The following is a 26,849-nucleotide window of genomic DNA, read 5'->3' as shown; positions in this document are numbered from 1 at the left end:
ATGTGCTAGTCAAAACTCCTCCCACCCTTCTAAATGTAGAAAGGTCTATTCAGCCTGGCGATGAGGCACCCAGGTAAAGGCAGGACACACCTCAACCTCCCTTGTGACTGTCTAGAGTGAATGCACATCCCCAGCTCCTGTCACTCCAAAACCAGACCATGAATACACAAACGGGCATAGGTACACAGAATGGTTTAAGAAGAAAATGCCTACTTTCTTAAAGTGCAAAGCAAAACAAAATATCAAAGAATGCACTCCTTCCCTTATTTTAGTGATTGACATATAATTAAACCAACAATGTTAATGCGTGCGATTTTTTCAGATACTGTGATCTGTCCCAACAATCACAGAACTATGGAAAGTGTACAAAAAGGCAGGTGACAATGCACCATCTGTTGCACTGCGTAATTCGGGAATATATCCTCACTGAGAATTGCTCCTTTTGTCATAGTCCACTTTTTCATGATACACCATTAATAGCAGAACCTTACTCCAAGATTAATCCAAACTTCCTTAATCACTCGAAGACAGCGTAATTCCAGCATGATTCTTTTATTAAACATTTTCAAATGTCTCCTGTATGCCCATCCGGGCTTCAAACAGCGACACGTGGTTATGAATCATACACGTCAAATGAGCTCAAAACATTCCACCCAATGCATTTCGGGCCTTGGAGTCCCTTCGTCACAGGTCTCTGAAATAGATGAATAAAAGAGATGTCTCAACCATCAGTGCAATACAGAATTTCTGTGTTATGAAAGAAATAGTGCTATAAATTATACAACAGCCCCATTTCTTTCATAAGACAGAAATTCTGTATTGCACTGATGGTTGAGACATCTAGTTTATTCATCTATTTCAGCGAGTATTTAACTATCAGGACATGTAACACATAGTACTACATGTCCTACCTTTCGCTCACACTTCACCCTGCCCATGGGGCTACCTTGAGCCTAACTTAGGCGTGACTTACATGTAGGACAAAGGAAGGTTAGGGCCTGGCAAGTGGGTGCACTTGCCAGGTCGACATGGCAGTAGAAACTGTGCTCAGACACTGCAGTGTCAGGTCTGAGACACCTTTGAAAGGCTACTTGTGTGGGTGGCACAACTAGTGCTGCAGGCCCACTAGTAGCATTTGATTTACAGGCCCTGGGCACACACAGTGCACTGTACTAGGGACTTACCAGTAAATCAAATATGCTAATCATGGAAGACCAATCATAACACAAATTACAGTAGGGGCTCTTGCATTTCAGCACTAAATAGCAGTGAAAAAGTGCAAAGAGACACTAAAACAGCAAAAACAAAGTCCAGCATACCATCCAAACAGGAGGTCAGGAAGCAAAAACACACCAAAAATGCCAGGTCTAACACTCCTCTTAGACTGCTCTCTCACGAGGATCTGCTGTTCCAACAGCAGAGTAGGGCTCTACATCCGAACCGCCACAGTCTACCTCTGCATATGTGGAAATTGAGCAGAACCAGCTGAGTGGATGTGGTCTTGGTAGTTTAATGGCCTTCCAGTAAGTACATCTGTTTGGGAACCGCTGTGTTCACCCTTTTTAGGCTAAGTTGTCTGACATTCTCCCATTTGTTTTGTCCTTGGCCAAGCATGTCCTTGTTGTGGGCACTATTAAGGGTCACCTGTCAGTCCTTTTGGTTTATCATCATTATACTGATCAGGCTTCCTTGTTTAAATCTCCCATTGTGATGCAGTTTTTTAAATGATGTGCTTATATATTCCCACCTGCGTCATTTATTACACCACAGTGGGACTTTTATTTGGTTGCTGCTTTCTTGATGTGCACACCGTTTGAGCTCATGCATAGTTGCCTTCTGAGGTTGTTGACAATTAAAACTGTCTTCCTTATCACCATCACTTCTGTGCAATGTGTGAATTAGCTGCAGGAATCATCTGTGCAGCCTCTACACACCACATTCTTCCTTGGCAAATTGGTGAATCGGATTAGGGCATCCGTTCTCCCGAAAGTAGTATCAACTTTCCATGTGGGGCAGTTTATCAAACCCTCTGTGTTTTTCTCTCTTTCACATTCCTCTAAGGAGTAGTGGTTGCAACTGTTGTGTCCTAAATGTGCTCTTTTATATAATGTTACACAACTTAGCATAGCATGTACCAGAAAAGAAGGGGGGGCATAGTGTGATTTCCTAAACTTTGGTATATTATGTGTGAGCCTTTTTTTTATTATTATTTGCTTTCACACCCCCTCGGGACAACTCTCATAAACATTGGTGTAATGCATAATAGAGTAAATGGATTGTATCATATGAGATATTAGAGTCTACCATATTGAGACCACAAATGCATTAAATGTTGTCATGCACATGAAAGTATATCCCATATGGGATACTATATTCTGTTTATCTGTTCTGTGGTTCCTATGTTCTATTCCTGAAGAAGGGAAGCAGTTGCCCGAAATGCCTTGGTTTACAGGAAGAAACTGATAAGGAATGCTTAAGCAACAAAGATGGGATTAGTTGCAGTATGCCAACATTGATTCAAATAACGGGCAGTTTTAACAAATGAAAAAATACGGACGATTAATCATTTTTCCATAATTGATTGAAAAGGGTGCACCAAACCAAATAAATTCTGTATAGCAGTGCTAGAAATGGCAAAATTGATATGCAGGTACCCGGTACCAGAGTACCTGCTTGTTTCTGAGAAGTGCCGGTACTCTCCAATCTAAAGTATTACGTCCCTCTCAAGAAGTGCAGGTACTCTCCCCCTCAAAAAAAAGAAAAAGGGCTGGTAATCTGTACCCGCCAATAAAAGCACTGCTGTATAGTATATTGAATGTGGCGTAACTAGATGGTGACACTAACCAGTGTTTGGGGAGTGCTTGTCACAATTACTGCCTTGACTCTCAGGTCCGTAGAGAGGACCATTTTGCTTGCTCAGTACTACGTAACTTCTGGGTGCAACGTCTACTCCTCAGATCCTCTGCGCTTTTGAGATGTACTGCTTTGGTATGAGTTAACACGGGAAATAATCTGCAGTTGGAAGAATCCACAAGAGAAGTTACTTATCCACGGGAATGCTCTTTCTGGTGGTTCCTCGAACCACAGTCTCCTCACTGCCAATTCTGTGGAGAGGATGTTCCTTGTTAAAACGGTCCCAGGTGGGATTTCGCACACTGTCTATTCTATATTGCCAGTTGTTCTTTACCTGAGCGGTGTGGAATATATAGTGGTGTTCGAGGCATGTGGGCTGCTGAATTCATATCTGTGCATAGATCGCCGCCTAGTGTTGGGTCCGGATGATTGCACATTGTTGTCCTGGAAGAGTCTTTGAAGTATCCTGAGATGGGTGACTCCTCCCCTGGACCACAGTGCGCATGGGCATTCTCTCCATCCCCAGATTGTTTTTTTCCGCCATTGGGTTCGGATGCAACTATCTTAGCTCAACTTCGAATACTTAGTTTTAGGCCAAAAGGCCTTTAGTTTTCGTCGGTACAGTTACCGTTCGGTGTCGACTACTAGTTCTAGTGCTCCACACCCTCTACCGACTTTCGGACCGACTTGGTCCAAACTTGGACGCTCGATCGACGATGGAAGCGAGAACTCCGTTCAAGAGGTGTCCGTTGTGCCACGCCAAGTACCCTCACATCGACGTCCACCCAGTCTGTAACAAATGTCTCTCGCCGGATCACGACGAATCGAAATGCATGGCCTGCGCGCGGTTCCGATCCAAGAAAACTCTACGGAACCGACGGGCAGCGAGGCTCGAGGCGCAGCAGGCAGCGCCCGTACCCACCAACATATTCAGCACCGAGGACGAGGACGCAGAGAGCGTGGAAGAAATAGTATCTAGCCCCGCTTCAGAGCATGGTTCCCGATCGGACGACGATGACGAGGAGCTCTTTCGACATGAAGAAGCCGTCGACGAGGTAGGGGACCTCGACGAAGCCTATGGGGCTGAAGAAGACAGCTCTCCCGAGGAGCTAGGCCAATCCGTCGAATCGGAGGCCGAAATTGTACATCGTCGTCAGGCTCCGGTCGAGGGATCGCCTTCGGGTCTTACCCAAGACCTAATCCATGGTTCCTCGGCCCCGCCTTCCGGCCCGGCATCGAACACTATGCAAGAGCCACCATTACCAAAGACGACCGGGTTGTTAAACCCAACAACATCCATCGCTCCAGTCCCTTCAAAACCGAAAGCGAAACTGGTGGTGGTCGGATCAAAGGCGTCGAAACAGTCCACTGCCCCGGCGCCGACGCCGACAAAAGTCGTCGGCTCCGAACGCGTACAGAGAGACTTCGGCGTCGAGCTCACCGCAGCAGACGCGGTCGACGCACAAAAGAAGCGCGCCCTCGGGCACCACAATGCACCGACACCTTCGGCGCCGACACCGAAGCCTGTAACCTCCGCAGTCAAAATGGCCGCCTCAGCTACGTCGACGCCTAAAGCACCGATGCCGAAGAAGTCCTCGACTATCGATGCATCCCTTCAGACCAGTGACCCCCTTCCGACAAAAAAGTCAGGGTCGGCCTCCACGCCTCCTACCAAGATGCCCACCAAACCACCATCTGTTTGCTGTGCAGCAGGTCTCTGCATCTCTACAACGCATCCGGGACCGGGTAGCCCTCCACTCTACCTCGGGTCCCGACACTGCCTCACCCTGTAGAGTGCACTCGGAGCCCACCAACATTACCTTTGGGCTGCCACCAACATCGGCACCGAAACTCTTTCAAATTCGGACACGTGTCCTCCACACACAGTCCACTACCTCTGGCCTAACAGAACCAGACTCTTCAGGGCCACAATTTATCGACGCCGACACTGGCAGGATAATGCTACACAAGCGCAAAATCACGCCAGTCAGGGAAGAGGTGCCATACAAAATCCCTCTTTAACGCAAGCTACCGGCGGAGCAGGAACCAGTTTTACAAGAACACTTCCATCCCCTCCAACTAGATCCGCAGTCCTTTTCTCCTACCCCTTCTGAATCGGACCCGATGCAGGAATATGGTGGGGACGATACCATCTACCCCGGAGACGCAGATCCCGATGAAACACAAGATCCTGATCAGGCATGGGATGACCCCACAGACCAAAGTGTCACGCCACATGCTCAGGATGCGCAACTCTACAATATTCCTACAGAGGACACGGCCGCATTTAATGCCCTTATCGAACGGGCTGCTGCTCATCATGGGGTGGAGCTACATTCTGACGCCATTGAGGAGGACTTCCTGCTTGACACTTTCGCATCTTCAGAAAGGACTGTCAAGACTCTGCCCATGCTTAAAGGGGTTCTGAAGCCTGCCAAAGACATTTTCAAGGACACCACCAGGGCCCGGGTGTTAAACCCCATGATTGAAAAGAAATATAAGCCTGCACCTGGTGACCCTAAATACATAAGGGGTCAGTTGCCATTAGACTCTATGGTGGTTGCCAGCGCTCGCAAAAGAGCCCACCCCCAGACAACTGGTGATGCTCCTCCCCCAGACAAAGAGTCAAAGGTCCTTGAAACATCGGGCAAACATGTTGCAGCGCAAGCAGCCAATATCCTACGCATTGCCAATACACAGGCACTCCTGGCACGTTATGACAGGTCACATTATGACACGCTGGAGTCACTGCTCCAACATCTACCAGAGGAGTATAAAGAGTCAGCCGAACTCCTTATTAGAGAAGGAAAACTCCTCACTAATGCGTCCATAAAATGCGCCCTAGACGCAGCTGACACACCCGCCAGGGCAATGAACACAAGTGTCATGCTGCGACGCCATGCCTGGTTACGCATCTCAGGCTTCAAACCCGAGATCCAAAACAATATCCTCAACTTACCGGTTAACACAGAATTTTTATTTGGCCCAGACGTTGACACTACCCTAGAGAAAATAAAAAAAGACACAGATACTGCCAAATCTATGGGGGCGCTACAAACCCAACAATTCCGTAGTGGCTCCTTTCGTCGCACTGGAAATAGGGGAACGTCAAGGGGTCAGGGGTCACAACAACAGTATGCTAAAGGTGGCACACAAACCACCTACGACAAAAACAACAGGGGTGGATATCGTGGATCCAGCACCAAGGGCAGGGGACGTGGATATGGCAACACCAGGTCCTCCCCAAAGAACAAACAGTGACGCCCTCTCCCTACCCCCCGACCACTTAACACCTGTCGGGGGACGACTCCAGCTGTTCCTGTCCGCATGGAAGAACATCACCACGGACAGGTGGGTCAGGGACATCATTCAACATGGGTACTGTCTGGAACTAACTTCCACTCCACCCAACATACCACCAAAGCACCGTCCTATGTCAGCCGAACACTTAGATTTACTCCAGCAAGAAGTGCTTTCTATGCTCGCAAAAGGGGCCATAGAAGTAGGGCCCATCGCCCAGCAGGACACAGGGGTGTACTCTCTGTACTTCTTGATCCCAAAAAAGGACGGCTCGCTCAGACCTATCCTAGACCTGCGACCCCTAAACCTATATATACTATCGGAGCATTTCCATATGCTCACCCTCCAACAGGTTCTCCCACTACTCAGTCAAGGGGATTTCCTAGCTACGCTAGACCTGAAGGATGCATACTTCCACATACCAATACACCCTTCACACAGGAAATACCTCAGATTCACTATTCAAAGGAATCACTATCAGTTCAAACTTCTCCCCTTCGGAGTAACAACAGCACCCAGGGTCTTTACCAAGTGCCTGGCGACAGTGGCCGCGCATCTGCGAAGACAAAATATTCACGTCTTCCCTTATTTGGACGACAGAAAAGATTCTGGGGCTAGAGGCAAGATGGCGGCGGCCTGTTAGACCGCTATGAGGCAGCTCCCAAGCCAGCGCTTTAAAAGAAGATTAAATTAAGTTAAATAACAATGAAAATTAAAGGACTCACCCCATTTCTCGCTGCCATTTAAATCCTAGTTGCGATCCTGGAGTGATGTCCGGGAACAAACTGGAGGATCGACTTTTGAACTTTACACCGGACCCGAGTGCATTACAGCTACGTTTTTCGTTTTGCACCTCCTTGATTGGGGTACTTGTGTTGCGTTTAATTGCCCGTATACAGACCGCTGGGGCAGCTACGCGAGTGAAGCAAGACGGACTTTTGGAGTCGGATCAATCGACTCTGCTCTCAGACACAGCTTCGCCCTCACGGAGTGTCTTTTGTGTCCCTGGTGGCATGGCGCCAAAAAACGCCGCTGCGATAGCCGCTGCTGCAGCCAAGACTAGAGCAGCGAAGCAGGCTCTCCGAGACAAAGAGCTGGCTGTGAAACGAGGCGGCACACGTTTGGAGGACTGTGGGGATGTTACTGATCGCGATGCAGGAGCTGGGAAATCAGCAAGGGGTTCGAGACAACAGCCAAGTACGCCCGCAGCTGGTCCATCTGTGATTGAATTGCTTCGAAAAACTCCCGCTTCAGTACTTGCTCCGGTCCCTTCAGTACCGAAACCAACCGTTTCTCCATTAGCCGTGGATATCCCTGAGTCTACAGTGACACCTTGTGGACAAACTCAGAATGGCAGAATCGAGGATAGGGAAATAATGAACACCAGCACAAATACTTCTACAACTATGAGAAAGGACAGCCCTACGATATGCAAGGAGCCTTCAGCTGCACTGGCAGGAACAACAGATTCTAAGGTTGGGACAGATCCTAATGCTGGAACACAAGGTATGGAGAATTTTCCCTTATGTGATACTCCTGTTTTTTCTACTGTTTCGTCACCCTCTTCAACATTATTGACACAGACACAGACCACTTCAGTAGGCTCACTTGCGTCAGCACCAGTAACACTACTTGATGTTATACCATTGGTTAGCAAAGCCCCAGTCATTCTGGCTGTGCAGGAAGATCAAATATTTCAAGAACAGCCCATACGTAATGGGCTAGGAGGTGATCAGGGGACTGCAGATCCTAGAGCCATCTCAAAAAATCTGGGAGACTTGTTGGAGACTTCCGACGGCAAGGAAGAAATCGATGGAGACGAGATAACCCCCGACCCTACCGATACCGACAGGGACCCTTCAGAATTCTATTCAATATCGGAAGGGATAGAAGACGAAAGATGGTCAGATGACTCTGAACCTGATATTGAATCTAACAGTGGTTCCGAGACGGAGAGTGACCATGCGGTGAGAACGGCAGAGTCTAGGGAAAATAAAAGAGCTACTATACGGAAGAAAAGGACCCAGGGGCTGACTTGGGATTACTCCCCTTCTACTGTGTTGGGGTCCCAAGAACATGCCATCGGCTCTAGACCGACGCAGCGGTGCTCTCCACATCAACAGGATGCTACGCTCTCCACGGTGATGGATACAGTCCTCCAGGCTATTGCCTCCCATCGAGAAGAAACATCAAGGGACGGACGCAAAGCACAAATAGCTTTACAGAAGGTTCAGGGTGTAGTTCGTAAACTGTCAAGATCAGTTAACACCTTCAATACCAGAATGACAGAAATGGAAGATCGTATAGTCATTAATGAGGCAGAGGCTATGGTCACACAGGAACAAGTTAAACTACATGAAGCAGAACTAACTGACGTCAGATGGAAGCTCGAGGACATGGAAAACTGCTTACGACGCAACAACCTACGCGTCCTCGAAATTCCTGAAAATATTGAAGGTACTGATATCCGAGCTTTCATCATCCAACTCTTTAAAGATACACTTCCTGAGCTCTCTTCATGGAACTGGGAGCTTGAGGTGCAACGGGTGCACAGAATTCCAATCACAATGAAAGGTACTAGGAAACAAGGAAATTATCCTCGAGCAGTCCTAGTATTTTTTGGAAACTTTCTTCTCCGACAAGCTATCTCAGATAGAGCCAGGCCAGAAGCTCGGCGGACTCGGGACTCTATTTCCTATTTTGTTAGACCGGATTTTTGTCACACTACGGTCGAAAGGAGGTGGCGCCTGCGACAACTTATCAAACCTTTTACGGAGAGGAAGGCACAAGTATACCTTAATAACCCAGCTAAATTGAAAGTTCTATACAATGGCCAAATTAAATTTTTTACTTCAGAAGTAAAAGCCAAGGAATATTTAGATAGCCTCACTTAAAGGCCTATTAGTGATGTTTAGGAATAGAGAGATCAAAGGACTTGGATGCTGGACTTGATGAATATGGAGAGGTGAACAGAGACCATATTGGACATTACTGAGACTTTATATAGTAACAAAGATATATTAGATCAAGTTGTCTTTATGTGCCTCTATATGCCTCTCTATACCTTCTTTATTATTTTCTTTTTCCTTCTTTTCTTTTTTTCTTCTTTTTTCAATAGTTTATCTTTTTTTTTTTTCTCTCAGTCTAGATTTGGCTTGGGAGCGTCTCTCCATCACTAAAGACTCTCATAGAGTCTAATTGCCTCACATTACGGGTGGGGGAGGGTGGGGGGTGGGTCGCAGGGGTTTGTAGGGAGCGGGAGGGGGAGGGGGTGGGGGGAGGGGAGGGGATGAGGGGGGGGAAAATGCAGAAATGAATTTGATCTGTAATATAAGAAATCTTAAAAGCTCTTTGGATACGCTAATCTCTTTTAGCGAATGGAGACTTACATTAATTATGACTAGCGAGAACGGAGTGAGGAAAATCAGTGTAATTATCGAATTTAATGTTGGCTGGTGGTGGTGCAAATTATGTAATACTGATGGTACCGGGTTAAAGGGAAATAGGTCTGAATGGGGAGAGTAAAATTGCGATGTAGGAACGTGTCGGGTCTCAATGACGGGAGAAAAAGGGCCCAGCTTTTTCAATTGTTACGACAGGATCCTGTCGATTATTCTCTGTATTCAGGAGACCCACATAGCTGGATGTGATAAAAATCTATTAAAAATCCCCAGATTCAATTTGATAGCAGCAACATCTCAAACGTCTAAAACACGGGGGGTCGCCATTCTGGCAAACCTAGTTTGGGTAGTCCTAGACGCCGCCTTGTCGATAAAAATGGTAGGTGGGCTGTCGTTCAATTAGAGTCGGATATAACCATCTGCTTGCTCACTCTACGGCTCCAACCTGGACGACCCACAACTCTTTATCGAACTTGAATTAGAACTGGCTTCTTGGGCCGGTCCACTTATCTTGTGTGGGGATTTTAACATAAATATTGAAAAACTAGTGAACAACAGACTCCCACAGAAGTATAGTGGTCGGAAACCTAAAGTTTATAGGGCTATATCCCATTTGATGGATAGTCATGATTTAAGGGATACTTGGGACAGCTTAAGACAGAAGGATAATGGCTTCACCTATTATTCTTATCCCCACAATAAGTATATACGACTAGACTACATTATGACATCAATACACAGGACAGCTTTAATAGATATAATTAAATCCCCCAAAACCATCTCTGATCACAACGCACTTACGTTAACTTTTGAACTGGATAACTTTAATAGACCTAACATTCAATGGTCGTTTGACCGAAAGCTTTTTTCTAATCCAGATTATATTAACTATATTACATCATGTGCTCAATCTTTCTTTGATAGTAATCAATATAGTGCACCCAGATTTAGCGTATGGGACTGTTTTAAGGCAGTAATTAGAGGAGAGACTATAGCCTTTGTAGCTAACCGTAAGAAAACTCAGGATAGCATTAATAAACAACTTAATGCGGAACTTATTAATCTGGAAATAACGCATGCTAAACAAATTCAGCAAGGAATATCAACCTCTGATACATTGCAAAAATTACTGATCTTAAAAACAGAAATTAATAGCTCGCTAACACAAAAAGCAGCGGAAATTTATCAAGCCAATAGAGACAGAATTTATGAAGCAGGGGAAAAAGCAGGGAGGCAATTAGTTCTTAAAACTAGACAAAAAGAAACATACAAAAAGATAAAGAATATTGAATACGAGGGTCAACAGTACACCTTCCCTCAAGACATTGTGGAAGTCTTTCGTAAATACTACCAAAAACTATACCAAAACGATAATGAACATCTATCCGCAAGAGACATAAAAACTTTTCTCAGTGAGTGGCTACCGGAACCAGAGGTATCTAGAATACTGGATCAAGGAGATAGAGAAAAATTGGAGAAAGAAATTACAATGGTAGAACTAGAGACTGCACTATCGGGACCTAGCTAACGGGAAGGCGGCTGGCCCTGATAGGATCCCCCTAGAGCTATATAAGGTATTGGGCAAACAGATACTACCCTATCTATTAGATCTGTTTCTTGGAATACAACATCACTCCGCTACACCAGGGTCCTGGAAACACACTAATATAGCGATATTCCCAAAAAAGGGGAAACACCCCCAGCTTCCATCTTCATACAGACCTATATCACTTATAAACTCTGACTCAAAGCTATACTCCAAGATACTTGCAAACCGAGTGAGGGGGGTCATTGAACATCTGGTATCCCCTTGGCAGCATGGCTTTATCCCCGGGAGAGGAACAACTGACCATACCCGTAGAGCCATTGCCTTATTCGACATCATGGCCGCCAGGGGGGGAGAAATGTCGATGGTCCTACTCGATGCCGAAAAGGCATTTGATCGAGTGTCTTGGCGGTTTTTATGGGAAATTATGGAATTTAATAACTTTGGCCCAGGCTTCATCAAAGCCTTAAAAGCCCTTTACATCAGCCCAAGGGCTAAACTATCCATTGAAGGCTTTGAGTCAGAGTTTGTAGAGGTACAGAGGGGCACTAGGCAGGGCTGTCCTTGTTCCCCGATATTATTTGCCCTAGTAATTAATCCTTTAATTTAAAAGCTCCTTAACTCCCCTCAAATACAACCAGTTAAGGTGGGCTCATATTCTACTAAAATATTGGCATACGCCGACGACATTGCTGTGCTTACAACCAAACCGGCTGACGCAGTGGCAGAAATAGAACAAATAACCCAGGTTTTTGGATTTTATTCTGGCTACTCACTTAATAGAGACAAAACCATGGTTTTATGTACTAACAACACTATATATGACAGTCCCTATAAAGTAAAAAATGCTACCTATCTTGGAGTGATTATTTCTCCTGAGGTAAAAGAGATTAACTGGCTTAATTATGATCCCTTGATTAAAGCAGTAAAAACAGATCTTAAGAGGGTAGATAACTTACATCTATCAATAATAGGGAGAGCGAACTATATCAAAATGAGTATATTTCCTAGAATACTCTATCTATTCCGGGCTATCCCATTGATGGCCGACGGTAGTATTGTTAAAATCTTTGACTCCACAATATCTAAATTCATATGGAACTATGGTAAAATAAGGAGAGCATTACCACTATTAACCCTCCCCCTACATAGAGGCGGCCTTGGTATCCCGAACTTGACGTTTTATCTCTGGGCGACATTACTTCAACAAATGGGCCTGCTCTTTAGAGTAAAATCGTCTAATTTACCCAACACAGACTCCTATATTCCTTCTATTTTTGAACTTGGACTAGGTGATAAATGTCAAGGGCTATTTCTGAAACAACTCGAAACGTCCTATTACAAAAAGACTAAGTTTAAGGTGATGGGAGATGCATGGAAAATCTGGAAACTTGCCTCCAAACAACTAGGAATACCTAAAATAACAAGATACACCTCTCTTTGGCACAGTAAGATTATTTCAGCATCTCAGATAGATAATGTCTCTAAGAGATGGGAGAATAAGGGCATATATACACTCGGTCATTTTTTTGGACAGAATATTACTCCATCTTTTGAGGGGTTACAACAGACATCTGGACTCAAGTATTTGGGCGGAAATTTAGATCTTCCGCTACCCTATATCTTTTAGGTTACGATGAATCCTTAGGGTACAGTCTGGAGGAACAGAGGATTGTGTTCTTGGGCACTGCCGTCTTTCGTATTATTCTGGCGGCTTCCTGGAAAGACACCAATATACCCACCTTTCAGATGTGGCTCAGTCGATTCCTCGCCATATACAAGCAGGAGACAGCTATATATAGTACAAGAGGTAGGAAAGCTAGAGCCCGGGGTACTCAGATTTGGGCCCCAATCTCCAACTGGTACTCGAAAGTAAGATCTTCCCCCTGATAAGAAAAGGATTGACACTTTTATTTTATATTTCTTATCTCCCACATCAGATGTTCATATGCACTGGGTTGTAATGATTCTGTTCTCTTCTTTGATATATTTTCTTTCTTGTTGTTTTATTAAGAATCTATCATGTTTCTAAAATTGTTTGAATGAATGTTACAGATCATATTCAATAAAAAAAAAAAAAAAAGGAAATACCTCAGATTCACTATTCAAGGGAATCACTATCAGTTCAAACTTCTCCCCTTCGGAGTAACAACAGCACCCAGGGTCTTTACCAAGTGCCTGGCGACAGTGGCCGCGCATCTGCGAAGACAAAATATTCACGTCTTCCCTTATTTGGACGACTGGCTAGTTCAGGCCAAGTCAGCACAACAATGTGCCACCCACATGTCCCACACCATTCACCTTCTTCACGATCTGGGATTCTCACTAAATTACCCAAAATCAAGTCTCCAACCTGCGCACGTACAACAGTACTTAGGCGCGACAATCAACACTCTGGCTGCCACAGCTTAGCCAACTTTAGTGAGAATCACCAGCATGCAACTGCTGATCTCAAAATTCAAACCTCAACACTCCCTTCCGGCGCGAGTGTTCATACAGTTGATAGGCATGATGGCCTCCTGCATCTTCATAGTCCCACACGCGAGACTACATATGCGCCCGCTTCAGGAGTGCTTAGCACGTCAGTGGAATCAGGCTCAAGGACAGTTGAAAGACCTAGTGTTGGTGAGCGGTCGGGCATACAACTCTCTGCATTGGTGGAATCCACAAAACCTTTGCAAGGGCCGACCGTTCCAAGAGCCTGTTCCACAAATAATACTGACAGCGGACGGGTCTCTCCAGGGATGGGGAGCTCATGTACTCAATTACACAGTGCAGGGACTATGGACTACACAACAAAAGAATATGCACATCAACCTTCTGGAACTGATGGCAATCTTCCTGGCGATAAAAGCATTCAAAGTACACCTGTGCAACAAGGTCGTGTTGATCCGGACGGACAACATGACTGCCATGTACTACATACAGAAACAGGGAGGAACACACTCTCCACAGTTGTCTCATCTAGCTCAGAGCATGTGGAAGTGGGCCATTCAGAGGAACATATTCCTCATGGCGGAACACCTCCCAGGCAAGGACAACCAGATGGCGGATCTGCTCAGCAGACACAGCCACCAGATGCACGAGTGGGAGTTACACCCATCAGTACTCCAACCGTACTTCCAGCAGTGGGGTCATCCAGAGATAGACCTGTTCGCCACAAGGGAAAACGCAAAATGCCAAAGCTTTGCCGCCAGGTTCCCACATCCACAATCGCAAGGCAATGCGATATGGATGAACTGGTCCGGCAGATTTGCGTACGCTTTTCCCCCAGCGCCGCTGATACCGCTGGTGGCACGCAAACTGCGACAGCACTCACTGACACTCATCCTGGTTGCTCCAACATGGGCACGTCAGCCATGGTACACCACCTTTCTGGAACTTTCCGTGGTGCCGCATCAAAGGCTGCGGTTCAAACCCGCGCTTTTGACGCAGAACCATGGAGAAATTCAGCACCCAGATCCGCAACAGCTGAACCTGGCAATCTGGCTCCTGAAGTCCTAGAGTTTGGCTACCTAAACCTGCCACCTGACTGTATGGAGATCATCAAGGAAGCTAGGAGACCCACTACCAGAGCTTGCTATGCAGCCAAATGGAAGAGGTTTGTCATTTATTGCAACAACAATCACATTAACCCGCTAGACGCATCTATTCAGAACATAATCTGCTATCTATTACACCTATACCGATGCAATCTGGCATACACCTCAATACGTGTCCATTTAACAGCAATAGCAGCCTATCTCCAAAACAGGCAGCACCTCTCTTTATTCAGAGTGCCTGCCATTAAAGCCTTCTTGGAAGGACTTAAACGGGTGATTCCCCCAAGGCACCCCCCAGCACCGGTGTGGAACCTCAACTTGGTCCTCACCAGACTAATGGGTCCACCCTTTGAACCTCTCCATTCTTGTGAGATTCAATTCCTCACCTGGAAAGTGGCTTTCCTGATTGCCATCACTTCCTTAAGAAGAGTTAGTGAACTCCAGGCACTTACCATTCAGGAGCCATTTATACAAGTTCACGCAAACCGGGTCGTACTACGTACCAACCCCAAATTCATGCCTAAAGTAATATCGCAGTTCCACATGAACCAAACCATTGAACTGCCTGTTTTCTTTCAGAACCCACAAAATGTCGCTGAAAGGATGCTCCACACACTAGATGTAAAGAGGGCCCTCATGTACTATATTGACAGAACTAAAGCCTTTAGGAAGACTAAACAACTCTTCGTTGCCTTCTCTCCACAACACAAAGGCAACGCCATTTCCAAAACAGGTATAGCCAGATGGATCGTTAAATGTATCCAAATTTGTTATCAAAAAGCTAAACGCACATTAACGATTCCACCACGAGCCCACTCAACACGGAAGTTATGGGCGTCCATGGCTTTCCTGGGAAACATTCCTTTACAGGAAATATGTAGAGCAGCCACATGGTCCACTATACATACATTTACCAAACACTACTGTGTAGATGTACACTCAAAACAGCAGGCAGCTGTAGGACAGGCTGTTCTCAAAACTCTTTTTCAGACTGCTGCAGCTGGCACGGGTAGCCGCCGCTAATAGGAGGTACTGCTGTGTATTCTATGCACAGATATGAATTCAGCAGCCCACATGCCTCGAACTGAATATGCTACTTACCAGTATGCATCTGTTCTTGGCATGTAGGGCTGCTGACATTCATATCGCCCACCCTCCTCCCCGGCGCCTGTCGCAGCTGCAGCTCTCAGAATTACTGTATAGCATGGTCATCACTTCCTGTATCTACTCCATCACTGCCACAATGGCGAAAAACAATCTGGGGATGGAGAGGATGCCCATGCGCACTGTGGTCCAGGGGAGGAGTCACCCATCTCAGGATACTTCGAAGACTCTTCCAGGACAACAATGTGCAATCATCCGGACCCAACACTAGGCGGCGATCTATGCACAGATATGAATGTCAGCAGCCCTACATGCCAAGAACAGATGCATACTGGTAAGTAGCATATTCAAAACTGATGTCAGTACACATGGGTAGTAGCTGTGTGTGACTGTGCTGTTACGTCTGGAGTCAGTACAGGCACACCGGAGCTGTGGCAAGTTTCCAGATACAGTCTTGTGTCTTTGAGCATTCACAAGGTGGGGATTCATCGTTTAAATAGAGTATACTCAAGAAAGAGCTTACTAAAGGTAAGTAACTTGTTCTTGTGGCTATTGTCTGTTGGTAATTAATTTCCCAGAACATGATTGTTAATGCTTGGAAGCAAAGAAGATGCACATTTTCAAGATCTGTTCGATCTTTCTTGCCATATGCTTTGCACTTTAGGGATAAATGTACTTGTCCATTATTGAGTTACATTAGTAGTAAAATGCAGTAAAGATATTAAGTTGCATGGGTGGGGGGGGGGGGAGGGGAGGGAGTGTTCACTGTTTTTTAATCGAGGGGGCGGTTCTTGTTTTGCACGTCTCTTCTGTAATTGTTATTAGGTACTTTATGAGAAACTTGTCAGAGCTGATATGTTGTTTCTTGATACGATGGAAGTCTCTGGGCTACAGAGCTTCGCGACATGTGTATTTGACAAATAAAAATTTGTTTACAAAGATATTAAGTTGCTTTAATTAATGTACATTTTCAGATAACTTAAGAACATCAAGGTGTACTCACTCACCTTAACTCGAATACCAGGGACTGTGTGGTGCTTTTGTGGACATCTTAGAATTACATTTCCAATAAGACAATTAGTTTATGAGAACATTGAATTATTGTTAAATAAATCATTTGACGGATTGTAATGGCCAGTATTAGAGATCCTCTGAGGAACAAGTTGGTAGTCCCTGGTTTCTGAATTGGAGGTGAGTACATCTCAATGTTTGTATTCTCTGTGGGCAAGCCCCCTCACATCTTTAAAATTTCCTGTCGTTCTCTTCAATGTTGCAAAGACATTTTCAGACACCGCTTGTTTGTAGTAAATGGGCATTTCACCTTGTGTACCTCAATTAGAAGGCACTTCAATGTTCCTGCTGCCCAACTGTCTTAACGAACAACTTTTTGTCACACCCTCTTTCCAGCTGCTCTTACTCCGAGGATATGCTTTTAACCATTCAGCTGACTTTGAGACAGTTCGCATGATGAAGGAAAAGTTGTGCTATGTTGGTTACAACATCGAGCAGGAGCAGAAATTGGCTTTGGAAACCACGGTGTTAGTGGAGTCGTACACAGTATGTATGAAACTGTAGGATATTTTTTCTTGCAGTCTTAGTTTACTTTTGACATCTCAATAATTGTGTCATTCATTTGTTTACCGAAAAGTATATATGACAAATTGAATAATTGTGCAGTTCACCTCTCTGTAGCGTTAAACTATGCTTAGTGTAGGTTAACATGGATAATAGCCAATTAAAGAACTGAATACTGTTAAGATCAGCGGGTCTTAGCTTTTTGACATCTATGATGAGCCTCCCCTTCCAGTTTTCCCAGTTTGTGATGTGAACCTGAAAACTATATGAAAAATAGAGAAACAGGTATACATCGAACAAATACACAAATTATAAAATCTTTGATTAAATTTACATTTTTTTTACCCCCCTGCGCAATTAATGTCACATTAAATAACCACAGTACAAGTTATCAATTAATAAGCGGCTGCGAACATTGGGGATGAAAAAAAAGCCCAGAGTCAATAAGTAAAGTCTGATCACATTACAAAAGTGCACCGTGCATATGCTGTACCCCTCATAGTATAATCTGTATCCTTCACAGAAGGATATACCTCCCGCAAACTATCTCATTTCCCCAATTGAATCCAATCAAGAAGCGGCGCCCACCTCCGCATTCCAAGTAGGTTGCTTTTTCCAGATTACATACTGCGAGAACCAGGCTAGCCATTGCTGGAAAATGGGTGGGTTGATGTCCGACCATGCCGATGCAATACATAATCGAAAAATAGTCCTGGATATAAATAAGAGTGCTCTACCGCTATCATTCCTCTCGCCCTCTGATACTCCCAGTAATATCAGAGCAGATGTCAAGGAAACCCTCATATTTAATTTTTCCTTAAAAAACTGGGTTATTTCTGTCTTCATAGTTGTTAATGTGTGACGTGGCAAAAAAATGTACACTATCTGCCCCCTTAAGTTGACATCTAGGACATCGTGATCCCTTACCATCCCACCATTTATCAGTTCTACGCGGAGTGTAATAGAGGTTAAAACAAGTTTTATAATATTGTGCTTGCAGCTTTGAAGATAATAAAGCCGTTTGAGCAAAAGAAAAAGATTCCAGAAAACTAGTTTCCAAAATAGCCAATCTCTCCTGCCATTTCTGAGAGTATTTGTCTAAATCATGTTTCATCCATTTATTGATGAGGGTGTAAATAGCTCCAATGGGGAGTTACGTCTGTCTACCAATAGGCCTACCAAGTCACATCTTTGGAACCCCACCAGCCCACCTCCCTTACTGGTTAGAAAATCCCTTATCTGAAGGTACTTAAAGAAATCTTTCTGACTAATATCGAAATTATTCTTAATCTCTTGAAAAGGCATTACCACCGTAGGAGAAAAAGGAGGTCAACCCTGTTCAAGCCAGCTTTAACCCAATGTAGGATATATTGGTCGGCAAAAATCCCTGGAAGATTCTCATTATTACCTAATGGAGTATAAACGTTTAGAGTACCTAATCCCAATAATTTACAGACCATTTACCAGACTTTAAAAGCATTCAATAAAGTCTTAAAACAAACTCTCTTAACCTAATTAAATTCAATTTGTCTCCAAAGACCTCCCCCCATGCCACCTCACCTATCAATAACTCGAAGGGGGAGGGGAGATACTCAGACCCAGCTTGGAGTGGGGTTTTTTCTTGAAGTAGAACCAAACCGTTTTGAAGCATGGTTGTCCAATAATATAATTTTAGATTTGGTAACCCCTGCCCCCTCTTTAACTAGGGGGTGTCAAATATTTTAGGGCCCTTCTAAGCTTGGAATATGCCTAAACGAATCGAGACATCAGCTCTTTCATATTCTTCAACCACATATTTCCAATCTCTAAAGGGATAGCACAGAAAAGATAAAGAAGTTTTGGGAAAAAGATCATTTTAATTACATTACACCTCCCTGCCAAACATAGATGTAAGTTATTCAGTCTGGACTGGTCGCTTTTCGCATTTTCCATAAAGGACTTAAGGTTTTCGTTGACAATGGTATTTAAATCTGAGACAATAGTAATTCCTAGGTATATTGCCCATGTAACCACTCGCCCATCCTTAAAAGTAATTCCTTTATTGACCACAATTTCCTTTTTTTCCTTATTTAACAGATAACCGGAGGTTAGCCCAAAACCGATTGCTTCTTTTTCGATCAAGCTTGCAGCTGGTTCCGGTGTTACTAACGCTATGTCATCTGCATTGTCTAGGGTCTTTGGTATCCCAATTTCTGAGGGATATAGGAGGAATACAGATATTGTGCTCAAGCCTACATCTAAATGGATCTATGTATAAAGCAAACCAGAGCAGTGAGCAAGGCCACCCGAGAGATCTCATAAGACTCCAAGAGCTCCCCAGCTACAAACACCCTAGTTTCTGGAAAATGGTATAGTGCCTTGATGGCTTGGTCAAATTCTGGCCCAATGTTTACCCTCTTCATCATGGCCCAGAGATAGTGCCAGGAGACCCCCTCAAAGGCTTTCTATGCATCCAGTAGAATCAAAGCCGTAGGGTCTCCCTCCACCCGGGCAGCATTGAAAATCGAAATTACTAGTCTAATATGATCAGTGGTGCCTCTCCCGGATATAACCCTGTGTTGCTGTCCAGATGCTAAGTTACTAATAATTGGGGACAATCGAGAAGCAAGAACTTTCGAGTATAATTTGGAGTCCCCATTAATCAAGGTAATCGGTCTACAGGACCCAAGTACTTCCGCTGCCGGCTTCTTTTTCTTAAGGAAGACAACAATCTTTGCATGAGACCAAGAATGCGGAGGGCTGGCTCCTTTGAAAATTTGCGCAAACAGGATGGTTAGGCAGTCTTTCAACTCCTGCGCAAATATCCTATAAAATTCCGTAGTGATACCATTGATGCCGGCTGCTTTGCCTGCAGCAAGATTAGAGACCGCAGATAAGATTTCTGCCCACGTAGGGGCCCCCTCTAAACCCTACTGAATCGTGGAAGCTGTCTGTGGCCTCACCCTTGATGCTTTTCAAATACAAGGTTTGATAGTATGTTTTGAAAGCCATCCTTATTCCTGCCAGATCAGAGATCGCACCCAATGCAGGATCTCTTATCTCTCATACTTCACTTTGTCCTCCCTTCTGCCTCACCCTGGTGGCTAGATGACGTCCAATTTGCTCACTACATTCGTAGACTTTCTCCCTCCACACCGTGCACTTGTCTGCTACTTTTGTTGTGGTTATCTTGTTAATTGTGGCTTTCGCTAAAGCTACCCTCAATTGTGCCTCTCGAAAAATCTTCTGTTGTGAAGTGATTATTAATTTCTTTTCTTCCGTTGCTAGTATGGTGCAAAGATCCTGCATTCTTCGTTTTTCGTTTTTCCTCCTACTTAGCGTAAATTGTAGAGTCTCCCCACGGACCCTCGCTTTCAAAGTGTCCCAGACAACTTCAGCTGTGACGCTACCCAAATTTTCACTGAGGAATGTCAGTAGCCATTCCATCATGTGGCGAAGATAATCATGATTAATAACGCTTGCTCAAAACTCCAATGAGTTCCCTTCTTAACACAGCCCCCATTCTTTAACACCAGCACAAGTGGGTTATGGTCAGACATGACCCGGAGTTAGATTTCAATGTTGCATTCTTGCATAACATAGTGTGAGACGAAGAAAAAATCTAATCGAGCGTGCAACTGATGTGGCGAGGAAAAAAAGGTATAACCCTGTTCCTTAGGTCTCATTATCTGCCAAACATCTATCAGCACATGGTCTTTGCAGAGCCCTCTAAGAGAATGAAATACCTATGGTTTCCTTCCATGATACTTCTAATGCTCCTCACATGACCAGCTAGTTGGTAAGTTAATATTCAAGTCTCCATAAAGAATTATAGGTGAGGGGCCACAATGCTAATTCATTGGAGAGCCAGTCGAAAAGCCCAGGATTGTCTAAAATGGACCCATACACAGAACAGAAAGTAAATCTTCTTGCAGTGGAGCAGAATTCAGTAATAACCCACCTCCCATATCTATCTGAACGCACTTGTGTAAACAATCCTAATGAACTACGAGCTAAAATTGCTACCCCACAAGTACATGTCCCTTGCAGAGTACCATCAACCAGTTTATATCCAAGCGTATCTAGCAGTGACAATTGAGACCCCTCAATATGCGTCTCCTGGAGACAGATAATATCAGCCTCTAGTGCTTGTAACTCTGGCCCTCTTCTTTTTATCATTAAGCCCGCAGATATTCACAGTTGCAATTCTCAGTTTACTCCTCTCCTCCCTGCTTTTAAATCCATAGAATCGCCACTCAATCTCTCGAAACTCCGGTCAACCAGTGATTTCACTTTTCTCCTCTTCTTGTCATGTCTCTCTACCATTTGTATTAATAGTGTGGCACACCCCCTCCTTCGCCCTCCCATTGCCCCACCGGACCCACCCTCCAACTCCCCCAACCCACACGCTGAACCCCCTCTCCCACCCACCATACGAGCAATCAGGCATCATGCCTGAGTGATAGCACCAGTGGGAGCCAGTGACACCTGTCATTCCCCCAACGAAAAAAACAATATCATAATAAAAGTAAAGAAAACAAAAAAAACAGGATCCCAATGATAACCACAGCGACTAATTTTCTCAAAGAATAACAGCCCTTAGGGAACTGTAGCCCCGTTAGCCAGTTTAACTGACTAACCTCGGTTTAACCCCGGACTTGCCTTTTAAGGCATCTGTTTTTCTCCAAACCTGAATGCAGCCCCCGCTAATCTCTTTTAGGCATTCCTAGGCCACAATCTCGAAAGTAAAGCTGCGGGTATGACCCTTATACACCACTTTCAACCAAGCGGTATTTTGGATGTATACTTTGGCAACAATTTTCTGAAGCAGGTTGAAAAGTTGTCGCAACCACCATCGCCTCTCTACCGTTGCATGTGCACATACTGGCCTGACAAAAAATGTGTCACCCTCAAACTCCTTTTTTGAATTAGGATGGGTTGGCTATTTCTTGATGCAGCAAGAAGTTCCTGAAGTAGACCTGTATAGCCCTGGGTCTCTCTGGTTCATTGGGCCAAAATTTCTTCAACATCAGGGGGAACCTGTGCGCACGTTTAATTTCTACATCCAAATTCCACTTGTTTTTATCCGGAAAGGCGACTCTCAATAATGTAACTATATATACTCTTGCATCAAGGCCCTCCACCCCCTCAGGAATCCCCAAAACTCTCAAGTTATTCCGTCGCTGTCTGTTTTCTTGGCCTTCTAGTTTCCAGGAGACGTTAGCCAGGGCAGTCTCTTGAGAGGATTTCTGAATTTTAAGCGCATTGACTTCGGTCTCACAACACTCTGTCCTTTCCTCAACCATAGCTATTCTTCCATCAGTGTCTGAGCACATTTTATTTATTTTCTTTATAGTTCTGTGCAATTACTTTGTGGCTACTTCCTGTACTTGTTTTATGGTTTGGAGGATTAAGGCCAGCGAGCCTTCTACTGTAAATGGTTCCGAAGACCTACCCACTAAAGGGCCACTGGGAACTTTTGGAGTTCCCCCAGGTTCCTCTGCTGAGAATACCAACTGGGTTGCAGAGTAGACCTATCGTAGGTTCTCCGAGGAGGCCTCCCTCCTGCTCCTGACGGAAACTTCACCACAGCCTACCCTTCTTTATGTTTTTTCTTTTTTTTCCTCTCTCAACCCTTCCTGTCAATTTGCGCTGTGTTAAACATGCAGCATTATCGAGAGCATTACCGGAGGAGGAATAGGCGGCCAACTCGTCACTTAAGGAAAACGACTAATTCTCCAGATTAGAGAGTGAGGGAGAAAGATTTCTCTCCAATATCGGGAGATTTGACCGTGACCATTGGCTCCTACCCAATAATATTCTAGATCTGAACTCCTGTCGCAAGTATTTCGGGTTAACCCCCCATGACTCTGTTTGCTTGTACCTCCATGTTACCAGTAGTGCGTAGGAGAAGTGTGGCTCAATGGTTAGATCGGCAGACCCTGATGCAGAGGTCTGGCCCGGGACCAGGGTTCAATTCCCCGCCTCGGCGGGTCTTGGGCTCAAAAATTCCACGGACCTGATAATTTTCGCCTCGGTGCCTATTCCAATCATGGAGTCCCACTCTGCAACTCTGGGCAATAGCTTGCTTAATCTCCACAAAGGCCCCCACAACGCTAAAGGATGCCTGGCCTCCACCTTGGGGGTGCCCAGGAGTGGACGCCTCACAGGGAAAGCCAGGATGGGTTCCACAGCGGTATTCGTACAAGCGCCTTGAGACCCTTGCGAGTGAGTAGTGCGCTATACAAGTATCAATTTATTCGGCCCACTGTCTGAGATTCTGCCCAGGAGTGTATCTCATTGGCCTGTCTCCGACTTTCCAGAGTGTGATCACTTTCCCGCGTCGCCATGTCTGTGGTGCAAGTTATGACTGAGGTCAGAGCACAGTCAGGTGTCTGGGTAATGTATCCTCCCCAGGCTTTGGGTTTATGCTGGACTCCCTGCTTGGAAATCAAGTGTCCGTAGATTGGGTAACGTCCCTATTAGGACCATCCACTTTACTCAGATGCACGGGGGGCAATACCGAATTAGCCCTACTCAACAGGGCGTCAGCAGTAGCCCCTGCCTTACTCCCAGATCGAGTTTCCAGACTCGGCTCTCCATTATTCACTGCGGAGGCTTTACTGCCAACTGAGAATAAGGTGGGGATTAATGGTTGGGTCCCCATAGAGTCACAAGGCAAGCCTGCCTTTCCCGGTTGTTTACCTCCTTTTATCCCACCACCCGTTCCATTACGCTTTAACTTGCCCCTGCCAGAGCTTCCTTCAGTTTTCCTAAACCCCCTCCCCCCTCCTTCGCCTCCTAACCGGGATCCTAGTGAGACCTGGAGGGAACAGGGAATCCTGCAGCCACACCCAATTTGGCAGAAGCCATTTTCCTTGTCCCGTGACCGGGCATTCCACGGTGCCTCACGTAAGTAGCACTGAGCAGTAACAACCAGCTCTGAGTCTCAGGGAAGGCAGAGACCGTCCTTGAAGTCACAGCCGCCAAAGTCTGTAGCAGCCAGCCTCGTCCGCTGCACACAATGGATTGGGCCACACTCGGCTGACCACAATCGCCGACACAAAGACCTGACCGCATGCTCCCGTACAGGGCTCCTCTGAGATCGGGGGATTCAGGACAGGGGAGCGACGAGAGCTAGCGTCTTACATGGGCGCCATCTTGCTTTGCCCCTTTGATTAAAATTACAAACAAAAATTATACTAAATCAAAATTTTAACTTTAATGGAAACATTTGAGAATTTAAGAATTTGGTTTTCGTTCTGAAATATGAAGCAATATGCTAAACACTAGTATATCATTTTATCTTTTTAGCTCTTAGTGCAAACTCTATTTTTGTCTGCTCATATCAATCCTTAAATTAAGGACACCATTCCACACTAGAGTCTGTTTGCTGTACTTGAGCTGCTCCCATGAATCAAGCAAAGTATACCAAAGTAATTTTCATCCTCTAATTTCAAATTCCTTCACATTTAATCTGTGTTTTAACATTTTCAGTATTGCTTTCTTTATGGATATATGCTGTATTAATCTCATAATATTATTCAGTCTTCTAAACAGTTGTGTGCTCCCTAAGGTAGGAGTAGACCCCAGGAGTCTGTGGACCTCAGGTTAACCGCTGGTTTAGATCACAAGAGCTCCATATTCACTTACCTTCACACTTCCCTTCTCTATACTGTTATAAAGACATCGGAAATTATAAATGAATATATTGGATTCACACTTCTAACTTTTTTTTAGCTTGATGGGAAGTAAAATGCCTAACAGCTGCTGCATGTGTACTCTAGTGCTTGGTGCATATAACACTTCATGCTTCTCCTGCTTCCTGTTTATCACTACTTTTTGTCAGATGTTAGCTGGATACCGGAGCCTCATAGATCATATCCATATGCTTGGTTTGATTACACAATAATCAAGCTGACTCAGAGAAACCTTTGCTTATCACCTTGGTCCCTGATTAAGTACTCTTGCCCAAGACCTGAATAAATTCAAGACATGCTTTGGACAGTGGTTCGTTGCAGGCAAATACACCAATCGGCTGACCACACAGAATGATCAATTATTGTAATTCATTTTTAGGTTTAGCCTGAGCCAGAGCGCATACGCTGGTCTGCGAGGCTTCTAGTAAGCTCTTCCAACTCGGACCACGCTATTAGTCTTTGCGTGCGTCTTTCTAAGAAAGACAGCACGCAATTGGCCAAAGGCGGGTGCATGTCCCGCCTTCTCTCTCCCCTGGCCTAGAGAGCTCAGGAGCGAGCAGCAGCGCGGCCGGGTGCCAGCTGCATACCTCACATTCCTTTCGCAGCCGCGTGGCCGCGCTTGTGATCCCAAGAGATCTGAAACTCTGACAGGATCCAAGCTGCGTGAGCAAGCACTTCCCTGCTCACTCATCTTCGGCCAGTACGTGCTGGCAGCTTAAACCATACTACGAACAGCACACCTGCGAGATTTCCTGACATACAGATGCCTCAGAGAGGCCGGCGGGTTGGAGAGGAGTCAGTTACACACCACAGCCAGCCCTCCTGTCCTGTGCCCCACTTTCCAACATCTGAGAACTCCGATCGGAGAAGCTTGAATGCAGCATTCTAGCCCCCTCTTCCGCTGGCACACACCCTATGGGATGACATTTTCTTCAATGGGAAAGTGGAAAGCTCGTACACTTTTGTAACCGAAGTGCTGCTACGCCTTGAAAAACCCAAGCATCGGCGGCGCGTTATTGATATCTTATAGCTCTCCATGACAAATGAATGGAACAGCAGGCAAGAGTATTAGAAGGAAATTAAACAGGGAGAGGTGCAAAGAATGACTCGCAAGTCTGAAGCTCCGTTACAAAGACTCACTCGCGCCAAGCCCGGGAAGCCTGCTGTTGCTGCCTGCGTCGGACAGGCCGATGGAGCCGCAGGAGACAGGAAAGCAGCTCGTCGCAGTATAATCAGGGCAAGTCTGTGCAAGCCTCTCTGCGGAGTGACTCCCTTCCTTGCTCCTCCTTCCGGCACTAAGTAGTCTGACCCACCTCGCCGCTTCCTTCTCCAGGCCCCACCTCCACTCTGTTCTTTTTCTCCCTCCTGCCTTCTCACTCACAGAACGATCTTGTTACAATGCACGTCCCGTGTCTTTCTAGTCCCACCCCCGCATGTAAGGCACTGTACTGGAATTGGAAATAAATACTCAAATTTAAATTGGGGTTCAAGGTGTGACAACGTGAATGGGATGATCTGGAATTTTAAAATAGTTTATGGGGTTAAGGTACCTGCTGCAGAGATATTTGTGTGCCATGCCAATGTCGGAGGATAATAATGGTAAGATAGCGCTGGTGGTTAATGCGCTTGCTGGTGAGTAATCACAGTTGCGCCTCATGAGGTGGCAGAGTGGGTTAATGCGTTTCCTGCAGAGCACACTGGGTAACATGCAGATCACATGCATAAACCTTTCATTGCCCTCTCCTTGTAGCACCTTTACATCATAAAGCACACAACTCCAAAAAACAGAATGCTGTCATAAGTCTATATCAACCACTGAGTGGGTCTCCTCTTTCTCTTTTATAAGCTG

General features: G+C 45.2%; 1 protein-coding gene across 1 annotated transcript in view; it reads left to right on the top strand.

Moving 5' to 3' along the window:
* The window catches only part of ACTR2 (actin related protein 2), a 245,375-nt gene that overhangs the window by 160,528 nt on the left and 57,998 nt on the right, over positions 1-26,849 (top strand). The window contains exon 6 of the mRNA XM_085612519.1: positions 17,154-17,303. Coding sequence (XP_085468645.1) covers positions 17,154-17,303 — 150 coding nt within the window. The remainder of the gene's footprint in view (positions 1-17,153; positions 17,304-26,849) is intronic.

The sequence above is a fragment of the Triturus cristatus genome, chromosome 6 (genome assembly GCF_964204655.1).
Source record: "Triturus cristatus chromosome 6, aTriCri1.1, whole genome shotgun sequence".
In the NCBI taxonomy this organism is placed as follows: Eukaryota; Metazoa; Chordata; class Amphibia; order Caudata; family Salamandridae; genus Triturus; species Triturus cristatus.
This window is presented reverse-complemented; position numbering and strand designations above follow the sequence as displayed.